At 41.7% G+C, this 17,062-nt stretch overlaps 2 protein-coding genes across 3 annotated transcripts in view; one reads left to right on the top strand and one right to left on the bottom strand.

Annotated features, from left to right (window-relative positions):
- The first annotated feature begins 4,451 nt into the window (after positions 1 to 4,451).
- LOC308126484 (uncharacterized protein) lies at positions 4,452 to 10,364 on the top strand. 2 transcript variants are annotated; one of them, XM_080490916.1, is made up of 7 exons: positions 4,554 to 4,627; positions 6,241 to 6,287; positions 6,498 to 7,211; positions 7,297 to 7,385; positions 7,559 to 7,730; positions 8,078 to 8,148; positions 9,373 to 10,357. In XM_080490916.1, exons 2-7 carry the CDS (start codon positions 6,246 to 6,248, stop codon positions 9,374 to 9,376), a joined length of 1,092 nt encoding a protein of 363 aa, XP_080347042.1. In that variant the 5' UTR covers positions 4,554 to 4,627; positions 6,241 to 6,245; the 3' UTR covers positions 9,377 to 10,357. The 2 variants fall into 2 exon arrangements, with proteins under 2 accessions (XP_080347041.1, XP_080347042.1); XM_080490915.1 differs by lacking the exon at positions 8,078 to 8,148 and having other exon boundaries at positions 4,452 to 4,627; positions 9,373 to 10,364.
- Positions 10,362 to 17,062, bottom strand: part of LOC308126488 (mitogen-activated protein kinase-binding protein 1-like) — a 23,592-nt gene continuing 16,891 nt past the window's right edge. Inside the window, exons 26-33 of the mRNA XM_080490925.1 lie at positions 16,548 to 16,614; positions 15,778 to 15,933; positions 15,302 to 15,468; positions 14,360 to 14,989; positions 14,030 to 14,108; positions 13,762 to 13,844; positions 12,631 to 12,716; positions 10,362 to 11,383 (exon numbers count right to left, since the gene is read on the bottom strand). Of these exons, the coding sequence (XP_080347051.1) occupies positions 11,144 to 11,383; positions 12,631 to 12,716; positions 13,762 to 13,844; positions 14,030 to 14,108; positions 14,360 to 14,989; positions 15,302 to 15,468; positions 15,778 to 15,933; positions 16,548 to 16,614 (1,508 nt within the window). The 3' untranslated portion in view covers positions 10,362 to 11,143. The remainder of the gene's footprint in view (positions 11,384 to 12,630; positions 12,717 to 13,761; positions 13,845 to 14,029; positions 14,109 to 14,359; positions 14,990 to 15,301; positions 15,469 to 15,777; positions 15,934 to 16,547; positions 16,615 to 17,062) is intronic.

Raw genomic sequence — 17,062 nt, 5'->3', positions numbered from 1 at the left:
GAATGAACAACACGACTCGAACCAGGGATATTCTTGCAGTGAGATGAAAGCACTAACCACAACACCCACTGAGCAGCCCTCCCTATTGAATAGTTCCTTTTTACTTTCAGAAACTAGGAAAATAACCTGTCTAAAGAAGGAAGCAGTAACTGTAATCAGGCATTATTTTCAGGAACTTGCATATAAATGGTCAACTGGTCATGTCAAAGATGTGACAGATTCTTCAAAGCGTCCTTTACTGTGATGCCCGGACACACACCCAAACGCACACGTACAAACAATGCCAGAGGCTTCAGCCTATCACATTGTCTAATCTGACCGCGCCCTTTTACCCACATAATGTGCGGCGTAGCGAGGAACAGCTGAGCTCCTGAGGCACGCCGAAGGCTGCTCTCATACACTTGTGATGAATTAATGAGCTTGAATGTACGCGCACACATGTGTCTCTGTATTATGCATGACGGTCTACAACAATATAATTAGATAGTTAGCGGTCGCCTCTGGAAACAGAGCTATGCTGAGCCCAGTTCTTTTTTTCAGATTAGGAAAGACAAAAGTATTTTTTTTATGATACCAGGTCACAGAAGTGGATTAGTTGGCATGTCTGACGTGGATTAGTTTCAACTGTATTTGTTTGGTATTGATCATGTCAATAACAACGTGATGTTTTTAACGTGACTGAAATGTTCACCTCTCAGAGAGGACTCAGTGTATACCAACACTTTATTGTGAGGTCAGGCAGGTGAGGTTCAGTATTTAGGAAATAAATAACATTTGCAAACTAAGATAGAACAGAAAGGTAAGAAAACAAGAGAAAATAATGAGATACAGATAAACAAGGTTGGATGTACAGTGATCCATCTATGGTTAATAAATCATTGGAAGTAAAAGTATATAGACAAGTGAATGTGAATTTAACATGAACTTTGAACTGAGCTCCAGAGACCCAAAATGGCCACATGATCTCCGTGATGGTCACGTCAACTCAGTCGAGTCAGTGAAGCAAAGACTGACACACCTTCTGCATCAGGACTCGTGATGTACTGAATACAGAGTCTCTTCTCACCCAGACGAGCTCCCAGAAAAACAGGAAGTGCCTGAATAAAATGGGTGACGTGTCCACAAATTGGAAAAAAAAAACAAAAAGCGATTGAGGGAAAACCTGCTAAAGTAATTCTTCAGTTTAGTATGTTAAAGTTGTAACTGCCGGGTCAAACAGGTCAGCGTGTCAGGAGCAGGGTCAGCGCAGGGGAAAATGGAAGTCACAATGCTGTGAAGAAGGCAGATTTAGACCAGATGGAGAGAAGACTGCAGTTAATGGAGCAGTCCGGACACCGTGGGATGACAGACTGGGTTATGTTAATGTGTGGCGCTCGGCCTCCTTCTGCTTGCCTCCTTGCAATTGAATTAGACCACATATATTTTCTAAATGAGCTTAGTCTTGTGGTCTAACATGACAAATGTGATGATTAATTGTTGCAAATGAAACAATACATGTTTTGTGGCTGGTCTAGGTTTTAACCTTTCCATGGGGAAGTGACCATTTTTTTGGTAACTTCAGGTTTTATTCATCTTTCAAACATTCGTACAACTCATCTAATAAGATACAGTTCGGCTCCTTTATTGCAAATAGCAGATTATTTTGAAGATTAGTAGGACTCACTGGTGTCTCGAGAAGTCCTACATCCAGTGAGAAATCCATCATGTACAGGACTGTCTCAGAAAATTAGAATATTGTGATAAAGGTCTTTATTTTCTGTAATGCAATTAAAAAAACTAAAATGTCATACATTCTGGATTCATTACACATCAACTGAAATATTGCAAGCCTTTTATTATTTTAATATTGCTGATTATGGCATACAGCTTAAGAAAACTCAAATATCCTATCTCAAAAAATTTGAATATTTCCTCAGACCAAGTAAAAAAAAAAGATTTATAACAGCAAAACAAAATCAAACATTTGAAAATGTCAATTAATGCACTCAGTACTTGGTTGGGAACCCTTTTGCACGGATTACTGCATCAATGCGGCGTGGCATGGAAGCAATCAGCCTGTGGCATTGCTGAGGTGTTATGGAGGCCCAGGATGCTTCAATAGCGGCCTTTAGCTCATTTGCATTATTGGGTCTGGTGTCTTTCAGCTTCTTCTTCACAATACCCCACAAATTCTCTATGGGGTTCAGGTCAGGGGAGTTGGCAGGCCAATCGAGGACAGTAATGCCATGGTCAGTACACCAGTTACTGGTGGTTTTGGCACTGTGGGCAGGTGCCAGATCATGCTGGAAAATGAAATCATCATCTCCATAGAGCTTTTCAACAGATGGAAGCATGTAGTGCTCTAAAATCTCTTGGTACACAGCTGCATTGACTCTGGACTTGATGAAACACAGTGGACCAACACCAGCAGCTGACATGGCTCCCCAAACCATTGCTGACTGTGGGAACTTCACACTGGATTTCAAGCAACTTGGATTGTGCTCCTCTCCAGCCTTCCTCCAGACTCTAACGCCTTGACTTCCAAATGAAATACAAAACTTGCTTTCGTCTGAAAACAGTACTCTGGACCACTCTGCAACTGTCCAGTGCTTCTTTTCCATAGCCCAAGTCAGACGCTTCTTCCGTTGTCTTGAGTTCAGGAGTGGCTTGACCGTGGGAATACGGCTATTGTAGCCCATTTCCCGGACACGTCTGTGAACGGTGGCTTTTGATACCTGGACTCCAGCTTCAGTCCACTGTCTTTGAAGCTCCCCCAAATTCTGGAAGCGGCTCTTCTTCACAATGCTGTTAAGGCTGCGGTCCTCTCTCTTGGTTGCGCAGCGTTTCCTGCCACATTTCCTCCTTCCAACAGACTTTTTGTGAATGTGCTTTGAAACTGCACTCTGTGAACAGCCGCTCTTTTAGAAATTTCTTTTTGTGTCTTACCCTCCTGATGGAGGGTGTCAATGATGGTCCTCTGGACAGCAGTCAGGTCAGCAGTCTTCCCCATACTTGTGATTTAGTTTACTGAACCAAGCTGAGTGTTTTTAAAGGCTCAGGGAAACCCTTGCAGGTGTTTCGAGTTAATTAGACGATTCAAGTGATTAGTTAAATAGCCTGCTAGTATACTTTTTCATGATATTCTAATATTTTGAGATAGGATATTTGAGTTTTCTTAAGCTGTATGCCATAATCAGCAATATTAAAACGACAAAAGGCTTGCAATATTTCAGTTGATGTGTAATGAATCCAGAATGTATGACATTTTCATGTTTTTAGTTGCATTACAGAAAATAAAGGACTTTAACACAATATTCTAATTTTCTGAGACAGTCCTGTATATAGTGTGATTTTAGTCTTTTTTTAAAATATTATTTCATATTTAAAAGGCACATTTAAGTCTCAAAAATGTTTTAATATAAGACTAAACAACTCTATTATAGTGGAAATTCATGAGCATTTTCATGTATGACCTATAAACTGTTAATAATGACTATATTACTGGAATCATACGGGAAATATATTTGAAGCTCATATCCGCATATATATAAAGATGTATTTGATGCAAATCCATTTTTCACTAATGTCCGTCGAACGCATGTCATTGGAAAGTGTAGACTGATCTTGGTGAGAATTGTGACTATATAAAGCTTAATATTACACAGCCAGCAGTACATATGGCTTGGGGTTAAATTCTGGGTGGATTAAGTATTTACATTCTAAGAAGTTCTGACATCTCTGACATTTTTCAGCTCGGTAATCTAATAATGTCGGAGAGACAACCACAGCGACTGTGTGAGTCCGCATATGGAAGTGTTATTTGCTGTGATGCTGTTTCCCCGGAGATTTATTGGACAATTGCGTGGATGCTTATCAAGTTGGATTTTGACGAATGAATCCCTTGTTTACCATTAATAATGTTTTAACATTTTTTGGGGATGAGGCCAGCTCATCCTATCTAATCTGATCCAGCAATAATCCACAGAGAAGTGGGAACCCCAACAAATCCAGCTGAGCGAGTTAACCTGAAGGTGAATCATTTGGACATACAGAAAACAGCGCAAAATCCTGACCCATTTGTCGATCTGCTATAATTGTGTTATGTTGCATGACCCAGACAGATACGGCATGAGTCGCGCTCAATCTTATGACTGCTCATCACAGAAGTGAAGCTCACCAGCACAAACATGTCTCTCAATTTGTGACGTCAACGGGTCCAGCTGAGGCGAATAAAGTGCACGTTTCTGGAAAATACACACATATCACTGTTAAAAATGACTTGATATGCAATATGTGCTCAGAAATTATATTTCAACAAGAAGATGTTGCTGTACAGCGCATGCTTTCCTTCTCTCAGCATTTGATCCACTTTAAGGCCATCATGACTCTAAATATCTTGTCAAAATAAACTAAATGAACGTGATTAAAAGGACATTGTGTGAAAATGTGGGATTTCTTCAAACATTTTGAAGCATAGGGAGAGGCATTATTCTGACAGTGGAGTGATGAAGCGAGGAGGAGCCATGTCCTGAGTGGATTTGGGGCTATAAAAGACTGTTTCACTGTGCTTGGCTGAGAGCCGACCTATTGACCCAAACCACACTACAGCCTGCTCCTGTGTGCACCTGAGGACCAAATACAACAACAGGTAGATCTCCTTCTTTCCCTTCACTGATGCATCGAATCTGTTTATATATATTAAGATCACAACTAGTAGTTTCACATTTTGTCTAAGGTGGAAATTAGTTTTATGTAAAAAAAAATATCAGAATCTTGTAACGCGGTGAAAGTTTCTTGAAATGTGCTACCGACAGAGACGTGGACAAAATGAATAGTTCATATGATCCAGGGCCTTTTTAAATAACGCAAATTTTAAAGTAAAATAGTATCACACTGATTAAGAATGATAGTGATTACAGAGTTGTGGTATAATACATCGAGTAATCTCTGTCCTTGTGTTATAATTAGTAAAATTACTAAGCAGTATTACACAGAGGAGACATGAAATGCATCCATGCAAATAAATAAGGATCATTAACTGTGTTCTTGTTGAATTTGCCAAGTATTGGTAAACATACAATACAACATACAATTCAGTATGTGAATCTACATTCACAACAATTATTGGTTTAAAGTGAAAACAAGTGAATGCTTGTTGCTGCACATTCCTGTATAAGTGTGTTATTATGTCCCAGCACGAGCCAGGAGACTGTCGGTAGTTGTCCTCACTCAATTAGCACAATCTGCAGCAGTCAGTGAGCTCCAGGACGTCTTGATTAGTACAATCCCACAGTGTCAACATTTCCTGACACTTTGAGCTGTAGAGTCCTCTGGTGGTCACCTTGTGAACTATTTTCCCTCCACAGTTTGTCAAAGTTCATTTTGACAGCAGGTTTGTTTGTTTTGTTTTAGGTTTTGACAGGCCAGGTCTCTTTTAATGACATGAAAATGTTTAAAAGTTTTTTGTTGTTTTTTTATTCATAAACAAAAGAAAATAGTGAATAAATCATACAAAATAACTTTTTTTTTTTTTTTTTTTTCTTTAAATCAAACATACAAAAATTCACTGACCCGGTACATTTTTTGAACAACACAAATATTATATAAAGCAATAAACAACCAACTTCCAACAAATATTCAGAAGTTATTATTTAAAATTTGCAGGTTATAACCGGATAGGTTATTTACAGATAAAACATGGCAGGTTTCAACACTGAAGTCATTTTGTCTTTCAACATGTGAAGTGAGATTGTGGAACAGATGGAGGTGGAGCTCAGGCCATGTTCAATCATGACCCAGTTCAAAAAACAGAACAAAACAATGGTGTTCACATGTACAGGGAGGAGGACAGGCTATAGACACGAGTGTAAGGAGGATTTATTATTCATCAATATTTTTATTTACAATTTTTTGTACAGTTTATTAGTAAATATGCACATAAAAAAAACTACAGGGATGCTGATGGCTGAGGTGGAGAAGGGGTAGAAGTAAATAAGCTTTGTTTCTTCCTACTCTTGTTCGGATATGTTGGGACTTAATCTATTTAGTTACTTATTGTTTGTTTGGTTTGATCAAGTGTGTGTGTGTGTGTGTGTGTGTGTGTGTGTGTGTGTGTGTGTGTGTGTGTGTGTGTGTGTGTGTGTGTGTGTGTGTGTGTGTGTGTGTGTGTGTGTGTGTGTGTGTGTGTTGTTGTTGTTCCCACATGTCGACAATAAACTTCCAAATTCAAGCAAATAAATGTGAATGATCTTATTTTTATAGGCAGTATGGATGTAAGTACCTCATCAAATTCTCACGTCGCCACCCTGGTAAGATATAAATGATTATTATCATTGCAGCAATCTAAATACAGATTTTTTTGTTTTTTTTTGCTTATGTCAAATGGCCATGTTTGCAACTTCAAGTTGGTGTCCTCCATCCTGTCCACTCTCTCTCTTCCACGTATCGCGGTCTTGCCTCCTGACCCTCCTCTCTCTCCCCCTCCCCCGTCTCCGCCCCCATCTCCGCCCCCGCCTCAGCATTCTGATGCTCTGTGTGGCCCCTGTCCATCCTCTGGCTCTGTCCCCCAGCCGAACGGCCTTTGGCCCAGTCTTCCATCGTCTTCAGGTGGGTTCCCTGCTTGGCCGGGGCAGCTCACCCAGCTCACCCAGCCCACCCAGCCCACCCAGTTCATCCAGCCCACTCAGCCCACCCAGTTCATCCAGCCCAGCCAGCCCACCCAGCCCACCCAGTTCATCCAGCCCACCCAGCCTGCACCCTGCTGGACCGGCCAGCCAAACACACCCTGCTGGCCTGGGACACAACCAGCCGTCTCTGTTGGTGCTCCAATGACCGTTTCGGTGCCAGCTCAAGTCATGGCACCAGCTCCAGCTCCTGCACCGATCACAACCATGGTGCCAGCTCAAGTCATGGCACCAGCTCCAGCACCGATCACAACCATGGTGCCAGCTCAAGCTCAAGCTTTACCTCCAAACTCAGTGCAGTCTTGCCACCCCTGTTGGCCAGGGACTCAGTACCAGCCCCAACAGACACCAGCTCCAATGCAAGTTCAAGTCCCAGCACAAACTCCACTTCCATCCCCGGTGCCTGCTCCTGCTCCCAGCATCCACCCAAGTGTACCGGGATGGGCTGCCCATCCTGGTTGGCCTTATAACCCGGGACAGTCGGGATGGCCTGGACAGAATCCATCTCTGGTGCCTTTACACTGGCTTCCACCCACGTCTGGACCGTTAGTGAGTCAAGCACAAGAACGTCTTACATGCATCATGTTATGTTGTTGGTTGGTTGTCATGCTTATTGAGTCTCTCGGCTTTTCAGAGTGTGCCATACAACTTGAACCTGGCCCGAGGAGTGTATGATAAAATGATGATGACCATCCTGGGCCATGTGAAACCTGATGGTAAAATGTAAGCCTATGTCCACGCACCACTGATGTCTTTCTGTTCTCTTTAAGCTTGCAGAAGAAAATTGATGGCAATCATATGGAGGACGCATGTTGATCAAAATAACACGAATTATTAGAGATTTTGGTTGTTTAAGAGGATGTGTTCTTCGGCGTATTCCCTTCGTTCTCCCTCAGGTTCACAGTGAACTTCCTCAGAGGAAACGACATTGCTTTTCACATCAACCCCCGCTTCAACGAGGGGGGGAAACAAGTAATGGTCCGAAATCACAAATTGGGTGAGCGCTGGGGCTCTGAAGAGAGGGACCTGAAAGGACCCTTCCCTTTTGCACTGGGGAGCCCTTTTGAGGTGAGTGCTGAAAATAGCAAACAGACAAGGACCACTGGCTCCAGGAATTTAAATGCAAATATGCTATTTGAAGTATGCTGACATCAATAAATCAATGCCAAATTGATACGGACTCATTAAAAGCACTGTCAGTGACTAATTCAACTAATTCAAATAAAAGAGAAATGCCACCTGCAAAAACAACATAAGATTATAACTAGTTGCTGAGGAAGTAACACTAACTGAAACTAACCACAGTGTCATGGTTGTTGTGGTCTACTAATTTCATGATGACCTGTTGCTCTTTCAAAATGCTACATGTGCTACATTTGACTCACTCTAGGTCACTTTCTCATGGTTAACATCAGGCTAACGTTTGGAAAAGATGGAAAAGGGTCCTAGATAAAGGAGCTGCTGTACTGCAGGGAGGCTCCTGGAGGTCAGTGGGGGTCTCATGTTGCTCAGTAACATCAATAACAATCATGTTAAACAAGCAGGGCAAAGAGGCGACCAATGAGAGGAGGTGTCTTTGTATCTGAGCCGACTGACACCCGTAATAATCGCCACACGTTCAGATGCTTTCCCGTGTTATTATTAAGTGATCCAACATCATATGAACATGTCTTTAACAGTTTGTCCTGCACAGCATTACATTGTAGCATGGGTCTAAATATTGTCAGCTAAATTACCAGCAAGTATGTGGAGATGTGTGTTTGTGTCTCATTTTGTGTGTGTAAATTGATATGTGTGTACATGTATTGATATTTCAGCGTCTGTAATAAGTACATACTTTAATCTGTGCAAATGTGCACATAGGTTGAATTTTTACAAGTGGAGTTAATAGTTTGCCCTTGCCCAAAGAAGCACAGCAGCAGTACAATGTGATGTATTATAACATAAAATTATAAGAGAGTAATCAAAAGTCCACTAGTGCCCCGACATGTCCAGCTTTTCACATCCTGTCCAAAGGGTGTCTTTATACATCCAGCTTGCATTGTTTAGTTTTTTTTCAAGAGACTATTACTGTAAGCATGCATATGAATTCACAGGTTCTTTGCCCGGAATACTACAGTACTTTCTTGCCCATGACTTGACTTTGCTCACAAACAGGGAGCAGCATTGATTCCAATCTGCCCACAAAACGCCACAGGCAAAAGAGAATGAGGAGGTGGAGTGCGCTGTGTGCAAAGTTGACAGAAAAAACTTAAAACAAGTTATTTGTTTCCACCGATTGTTGAAGTTTAGATGAGCCTTTTTAAATTTGTTTCTTTTGTGATGAACTTTTAGTACCATTTTAGTGCCAAAAATCTGGGAACTAACTTTTCCCCTAGCAGAACATCATTAAATCCACTTGCAAGCTGACTGAGGTGAAAATGTACAGTTCTTTGTCGGCGTACACGAATCATAGTAAATACACACTGAACATATCACACATGTACAAATCTATGCCATAGATGCTGGCATGGACCTGTGTATGCACAACAAACCTCATGCACCAGTATAAACAGTTTACAGATTTTTTATTTTTTTTTTAAATGATATTTATTCACCAGGTAAACCCACAGCAACACTCGTTTAATGGACATTTACATACCTGCACCACGTGTAAATTACCTGTGTGTCTCTTTGTATACACCCCACTGAGTGTTTTCCTGTGTTTCAGATGAAGATCCTGTGCAGCACCGACTCCTTCCGGGTGGCTGTGAACAACATCCCACTGTTTGAGTTCCGCCACCGTGTCCGCGAGCTCAACCGCATCGACAGGATCAATATCCTGCACGATGTTGTTCTCACCTATGTCAACGTGGAGACGCTTCCTTAAAAAAAAAAAAAAAAAACCACTACTACTCACACATACATAAATATGAGTGTAAGTCTCAGCAGACATGCGCAGAAACGCACATCGAGGTATACCCACGAGTTTAACCATTAATATACTTTATCTTGCAGAAAGCTTAACAAATATGTGGTTTTGTGTGTTACTTTTGGATTAATACAGACTGAGCTGAGCTCATCTTATACTTTGCTTCAAAGGACTAAAAATAGCATTTGTAACAAAATTTCCAAGTTAGTGCACTGGCTTATGTTTTCCAGTATGTATATTCTACTGTATTTCTTTGAAAAATAAGCTCTTTATAATCACAATGAAACTAACTGAGATGATTCGGACTGGAAAATTATCACTGGGTGATTTGTTAACTTACCCACTCACCTTCTGTACTCATTTAGTCCATAAAATGACAAATAACATGGAAATGCTCAGATTTAGAAGGCAATTTGGTGTCATCAGTTAGCCTCAAACGCATGCGGTGATGAATTTAGAAAACCCTGAGAAAACTCCTGCATGCACAAGGTGAACATGCAAACTCCACACAGAGAGTTGTACCAGTTATTTGCTTTTGAGTTCAAATATCTGGTAAGTCTTCATCCAAACCGCCTATACCGCTGTTGTGACTATATACACGTCTGATTTTTACACCAAAGCTCCACCGTACCAGGAGAAAACCCACACATGCTCAGGAAGAACATGCAAAATCTGCATATGAAAGCACCTCCAGCCTGGACTCAAAGAGTGAATATTGTCTGTGCAAACCACCACTGTACGGCCCTTCGTCTAATGGTGTGACTCCTAAATAAAGTTATTATTCAGACATCAGCGTCAGTATTTTTTGCTCTTTATTTTAAGCAAACAAATATAAATATGAAACAAACAAAAGGAACGCTTCATACAAATAGAGAATACCAAACAAACACTTATATCAGCACAGAAGAAAAATGAAGCAGCACATATGCATGACTGATGTACCCTGAAATGATAACTTAAAATTACTTACCTTTGCGACAAGAAATATTTTGGTGATACAAAAATGTGACAAACATGTCTCACAGAGGAAGTCTCAACATTAGCGGCAAGTCTTTCATGTAACACTTATCTTTCGCCTTCTACCACACCATCTCTCTCCTCACATATCAACTCAACTTCCTCTTCCCTTCAACACAAACTTACATTTGCCCTTATTCCCATCATTAAAAACGTGTCTACCAAACCTGTGAGCTTTCTGTATTTTAACTACACCCATGATTTTAAACCAAAAAGCAATCCTTAACCAGCTACAATTTTTCCACAAGTGTTTTGACTCACGCTGCGCCTCGTGTAAAACCTCATTCTCATATCAAGCGTCTTCGCTTGTAACATTTTGTGACTCATTACTCAGCAGGAATTTGATTCGTGAAAGTAGAGGGTCGACAAACAACCAAACAGCCATGGCATCTTAAAAACAAGGCAACTTTTTAACCATTTCATTTGTCAGTGCACAGTCGGTATATATACTAATATCTCACCAGCTTCCAGTTCATAAAGACAGAAAGAAAGAAAAGAAAATCTATGTGCAAACAACTAGAGTGCCGTACGTCTCCTCCTATTATCTGGGCCTTCAGGTCTTCGTATCCAGTCTCCTCTCCACAGACTTCAGCAGCAGCTCAGCGTATTGCTCCAGCAGAGCCATCGTCTTATCTTCCTCACTCTTCCCCCCCTGGTCCACTCGGGGACGCCCACTCGTTGAGGTGGGGTGAGGTAAAGAGTCCAGCTCAGTCTTCAGTGTTAAAAGAGCCTCAGACAGGATGCGCCTCATCTCCTGCTGATCTTCACTGGCCTGCTGGTCGCCCTCCAGTACCTGTTGTTAAGTGAACACGTGAACCCACAAAGGAAATGAGACATCTAGTCAGGAAAATTACATAAAGACTACATTTGTAGGAAAAATTCAATACTATAAAAAATAGAAAACTCTCCACACGAGCTTCTGAAGAGGATTCAAGAACTCAGGAAATATTAAAACACTCATCTAAACTTGGTTGTATCAGCTGACACTATTGTGAGTCCAGACTTTTATAATGCATGCAGTGTAAACCCAAGAACACTTTGTTTTCACACTGCTGCCGTTTGGAGGTACCTCGACTTTCTAAAAGTAGAAGCGCTTACAGCTACCGGGCTGCTCTCTTGAGCAACCAGCTCTTAGTTTCAGTGATGGAGGCGAGCGCCGTCTCTACTATTAAAATGAGGATATAAACTTTCTTCCCGTGGAATTGCTGGGTTTTCCCCTGCAAATGACTTATAAATTAGGGTGCTATGAAATGGCTGGGAAAATGAATTTGCATGCAAGGCCATGTTGACCTGTGACCTTGGGGTCAGTGGTCGAGTCTGTGAAAGGAATTTTCTCAGGATGCTTCGAAGATATCATGCATGAACACCTTAACAATATGAGCGTTTTCAATCACTCCATCCATTTTCTATCCCTGCTTAATAGAGGTAAGAGTCCTGAGAGCTCAGTTTTATCCCCAGCTAACATTATCCCCCGTCCCCAAGCGCCGTGATGGCAGCTCACCGCTCATAGTCTCCAGGTCAAATACGGAGAAATAAGGAATTTTCCTCTGGAAGTAATAATAATATTCTATTCTATTCTATTCTATTCTATTCTATTCTATTCTATTCTACTGACACTTGGACCTAGATTTCTCTTCAAATATATTCAAGTACAGATTTGTTTTCTGGAACTTAAGGTTCCTTTATTGGGAAACTGGACATTTGTTCAACCACTATGCAGTTTGTGGGCTCCTGCAACAATTGATCTTTTATTATTTGTTTCTGTTGGTTTTGCTCAAACTCTGATGTGGAAATTCTCTTGAAGCTGAAAATATGTGAGTTGTGGACCATTAGCAAATCACACTAAACAAGTAATATAAGATGGCCTCAAGTGGAGGCACGCACGCTCACTTTTAAATGAAAAACCTGTTTGGCAGGTGTTGCTGCTTTTACTTTCAGTTCCTGTGTGAGGAGTTGCACTTTTTAATTGTCTCCCAAATTCTTGTTAAATGTTTTTTTTTATCTTTTTACTCTGGGACACACACAGACACACATACTGACCGTGGTGTACATCACGACGGTTTTCCTCAGACTGCTGTGAAGGTCGGTAGCGACCTGCCGACAAGCCTCCAAGGTGACTGGACAATCTGCGGATAGAGATCGAGAGAAGGACTTTCAAGTGCAGCTCAGCACGAGGAAAACTACCAAGTTCTCTTTCTCTCACACACACATACACACACACACACACACACACACACACACACACACACACACACACACACACACACACACACACACACACACACACACACTGCAATCGAGCAGAGTAGGCGCACAGTGAACATTGAGTAAAAGGTTGAAGAGCATTAAAGCATTCTCTTGGTATCAGAAAAGAAACTGAGTGAATCAAAAAAAATAAAAAAATAAAAAAGCGCATGAGGAGGCTGAAGCACGATCTCACAGAGCGGAGGAACTGTGTGAGCCGGGAGAGTGAGAAAAAGGATTTCACAGTTTATATCCTCCAGCAACAACATAGTTGTAGATACAAATGTGGACAAGATATCACTTGATGGTCATTATGGGTGTTTGCGTGTTTAGAATGAAATGTAGTGAAATAAAACGTACTGCCTTGGAGAGGCGGTTATCATACATGGAAGAGCAGAGAGAGGAGTGGGGAAAAGAAAGTACGCCGTTATTGTGAGATTTGGCTCAGAATTAAACATTTCTGAAAAAATTACCAAGCAGCGTGAAGAAAGCCTTGTTACCTGGACTTGGCAGAGAATAATGTTTAATAACAGACTGTTAGGAGCACGTTCTCTGAGACAGTCAGACTTGGCATCTACCGGAGGTTAAGTATATATCAATTTAGTAAAATATATATGACAATCATCCATTTGCGTCCTCAGTTTTTCCTCTGGTTTCTTGGGACACGACCTTAACCGTTAATCGACAGCTGAATTGACTCTCCCTTCCTCTGTGGACGTTTGAGTTTATTGAAGGATAGACCCTTGAGATGTCGCGTCTCGTTTTCAAGTGAGTCCTTATGATCACAGTATATATATATATATAGCAGGAAGGCAGCGAGACAGGGGAGTGAACACAAGCAGGATGAAAAACAGGCCAGAAGTCTGAAGAGTTTCACTGATAAAGAAGTCAAACGTTAACTGATAAGGAAGTTGTGGGAGGCCAGACCTGGCTGGAGGCTTGATGTGAGGGTCTGTTCAGGCACCAGAGGGCACTCTTTAGCTACAGCCGCCTGACCTGCCTCCTTGACACTAGAAATAAATGAGACACAAATGTACATCAGAGGTTAATCCTGATTAAAACTCAAACAAAATAGAAACAGTGACCAAGACAACTGCATTAAGCAGATAATTGGTGATTATTTTCTCTTGTCAATAGCTTCATAAGAATGTGGAAGAAAAAATAGAAGTGTTGTCAAGTGATATAAAAATGGTACCATTGAGAGACTGAGTCCGCTTTCTGCTTCAGGGAACTGAGATAAAAAGGATCCAAACTTAGAGAGAGTCGAGCTCGAGCTGAAAATAACGAGACAGAAGCAATGTAACACACATGTCGGGAATAGCTTAGGTCATTATCTGTGTGTGTGTGTGTGTGTGTGTGTGTGTGTGTGTGTGTGTGTGTGTGTGTGTGTGTGTGTGTGTGTGTGTGTGTGTGTGTGTGTGTGTGTGTGTGTGTGTGTGTGTGTGTGTGTGTGTGTGTGTGTGTGTATATATATATATTTATATTTATATATGTATATGTATATAGAAATGGCGGACTGTCTTACCGTGTCTCATCCCATGAGCAGAAGTTACATCACATCCAGCTTCTATTGTGGGAATAGAAGTCCTTGACGTGCCTCCAGACCCACTGGAGCTCGGCTTCACCTCCAGGCAGAGGCTGCGCCGGGGGCTGAGAGGCTGCTTGGGAAGCGGGATGCGAGAGGGAGGCACGTTCTGAGAGAGGGAGGTCTGTAGAACAGCTGCTGTGCGATGACCAGGAGTTGGGGAGGGATTATTCGACGGCGGAGGGGATAGGGGGGAAGATGTTGATGAGCCGGAGGATGAGAAAATAGTGACGGGCGATGAGGTGAGCAGTTCGACCTCCAGCTCCTCTGAGAACCTCCGGCCCTTGGGGAACGGGGGGGAAGGAGGCGGAGTGTCCATCTGGATGTCGTCAATCAGAGATGAGGAACGACTGCTTTTGGCCATCGAGCTGGCAGTGGGGTTCATGTACGAGTGGTGGGGCTTCAGTTTGGGGCTCTCCCATGGAAGAGGGGACAGGAGAGACTGCAGGGACCCAGAGGAGGGAGAGGAGAACGAGAAGGAAGGTCTGGAAGTGTTGTCATTCAGGAAACCCTGCTGAGGCCTCTTCTGTGACTCCCTTCGGTCACTAGATGGCACAGGGGAGTGAGGAGCTGGAGACAGGATGACAATAGCGAGATTAATGCAACTTGTCTCAGAAAATAGAAGCACATTTAATCATGTGTGCCAAAACGTTCAATTAAATCTGTCAGCTACGAAGCAATTATTCACAGTCATACTTAGGAGTAGACGGATTGATCTGCTATATTATAGAGAAAATCTGACACACGCCATGGATTTTATATGTAAATACACTACTGAGGCAGATTTTGTAGTTCAGGAAACAAGAGTCAGACCTAAATATTCAAAAGAAATAGCAACAAACACATGAGCACAAAAAACAATTAAATGATGATGAAACGTACAGTCAGTGGACAAGTTTTGCGCGGAGTGGGATTTTTGTAAGGAGGACGTTGTGCCAAGTAGCAGAGACCCTCTGGACGGAGGGTTGGACAATCTCCATAAGTGAGAGCCTAAGTTTTTCTTTTTTAGGGGTCGAAGTTTAGGAGTGCCGTCTTTCTCCGGATCCCTGCTGAGACGCAACAGAGGGGGAAAAAGTAACGGAAATGACATGACGAACCAGAGAAACAGATCACTGTCAGATGGCAGATCTATCTATCTATCTATCTATCTATCTATCTATCTATCTATCTATCTATCTATCTATCTATCTATCTATCTATCTATATCTATAGTTTTGCATAAATCTGTTTGTCTTGTATCGTTTCCATGTAAACACATTAATGTGCTGGTTTTTCCCTCAAACATAAGTGCTGCTACCAGTGTAGTACTTGTCAAAAAATAAATTTCACACAATCACTGGTCTGTATTCTCTTCTTACTTTGGCCCCTCGGTGAAGCCGGGGGACACGGGGGTCTTATCTTCCACTGTTGTACTTTCTCCGTCCTCCATCAACGGCCGTACTTTTGACACCAGGGGCTTCCCCGAGACGCTTCCTTGTTCCTTTACACTCGCTTTGGCCGACAGTGCCACCGCTCTACAAAGAGAAGCAGATAAGTGGGGGGAAAAGTCTGTTAAAAGAATATTCAAACATCATGGGGAAGAAATGAAAACCTCTCTGAAATAATGGAGGAAACAGACATTAGTATCTGCTGCATTACATGGAGTTGGTATTATATCAGAACATTGTATTACTTCTTATAGAATATATCAAAATATAAGACAATATAAATGATCAAGCTTTTCTATATTACATATGGATATATGCTTCTCTGCATTTTTTATTTATACACATATATGTTTACATCACTGTATAAAGATTGTGTAACTATACCAGATTTATTTGAATTTTTGCATTGAAATTATATTATATTCATTATATTCAACTTCATTTTTGCCAAAATTTGGAATTTAATTAAGGTTTTTCTTCCTATTTGAAGCGAAAACTAAATTTTCTCAAACTATTCAGTCTCATCAAAATCAATATTGCTGGGAAACATGAGCAACCTCCTCACAAAGAGCGACAACAAAGCGTTCTCAAAGCGACTGTGGGGAGGCACGCAGCTGGTCTGACAGAACAGCGTGCACAAGTCCAAATGGGCCTGTAATTATAGCTGCGACTTCTCGCTGGTCTGAAGTGGTCGGCAGTACCTGTTATTATGTCCTCTGGCCAAGAAACGTGAAGACATACTGATCCTCTGGACTCTGCTGCGCTCAGCTGTGGACGGACAGCAGGAATGAAACAGAAGGAAATGGATGCATGAGGTGGAAATGAAGGAAGCAAAATTAGAATCCGTGTTTGCATGTGAGGTTAATTAAAGAAGCAGCTATTCTAGGGCAGAGGTTTTTGGAAAATGTGGGTTTTAATAGAATTGTGCATAATTTTACACTCCATTAATTTCTTTTAGCTTTACAGGAAAGATGTGGGAACACGGTGAAAAGGCATAACTTTGGATGCAATGCTTTTACTCCTGCCGTGCCCTTCTTGGAACATCCTGGCATCCTCCCGGGGAGGCCAGTCCCACACTTTGAAATCCTCTGTTCTCGGGAATTAAATTTTAATGCTGTGGCTATAATAAGGCTATTTAATGTGTTAGAGAGTCCTAAAGGTGTAACAGTGAGGAAACTGGAAACAGTGTTTGCAGTGTGAACGCTGTCACAGCATC

Source organism: Lipophrys pholis (genome assembly GCF_963383615.2).
Source record: "Lipophrys pholis genome assembly, chromosome: 21".
NCBI lineage: Eukaryota > Metazoa > Chordata > Actinopteri > Blenniiformes > Blenniidae > Lipophrys > Lipophrys pholis.
Note: the sequence above shows the minus strand (reverse complement) of the source record. Positions and strands in the feature narration are given on the sequence as shown.

Coding starts and splice junctions, on each gene's coding strand:
- LOC308126484 (XM_080490915.1), top strand. CDS start 6,246: ATGGATGTAAGTACCTCATCAAATTCTCACGTCGCCACCCTG. Junction 7,212..7,296: donor CACCCACGTCTGGACCGTTA/GTGAGTCAAGCA, acceptor TCGGCTTTTCAG/AGTGTGCCATACAACTTGAA. Junction 7,386..7,558: donor GTGAAACCTGATGGTAAAAT/GTAAGCCTATGT, acceptor GTTCTCCCTCAG/GTTCACAGTGAACTTCCTCA.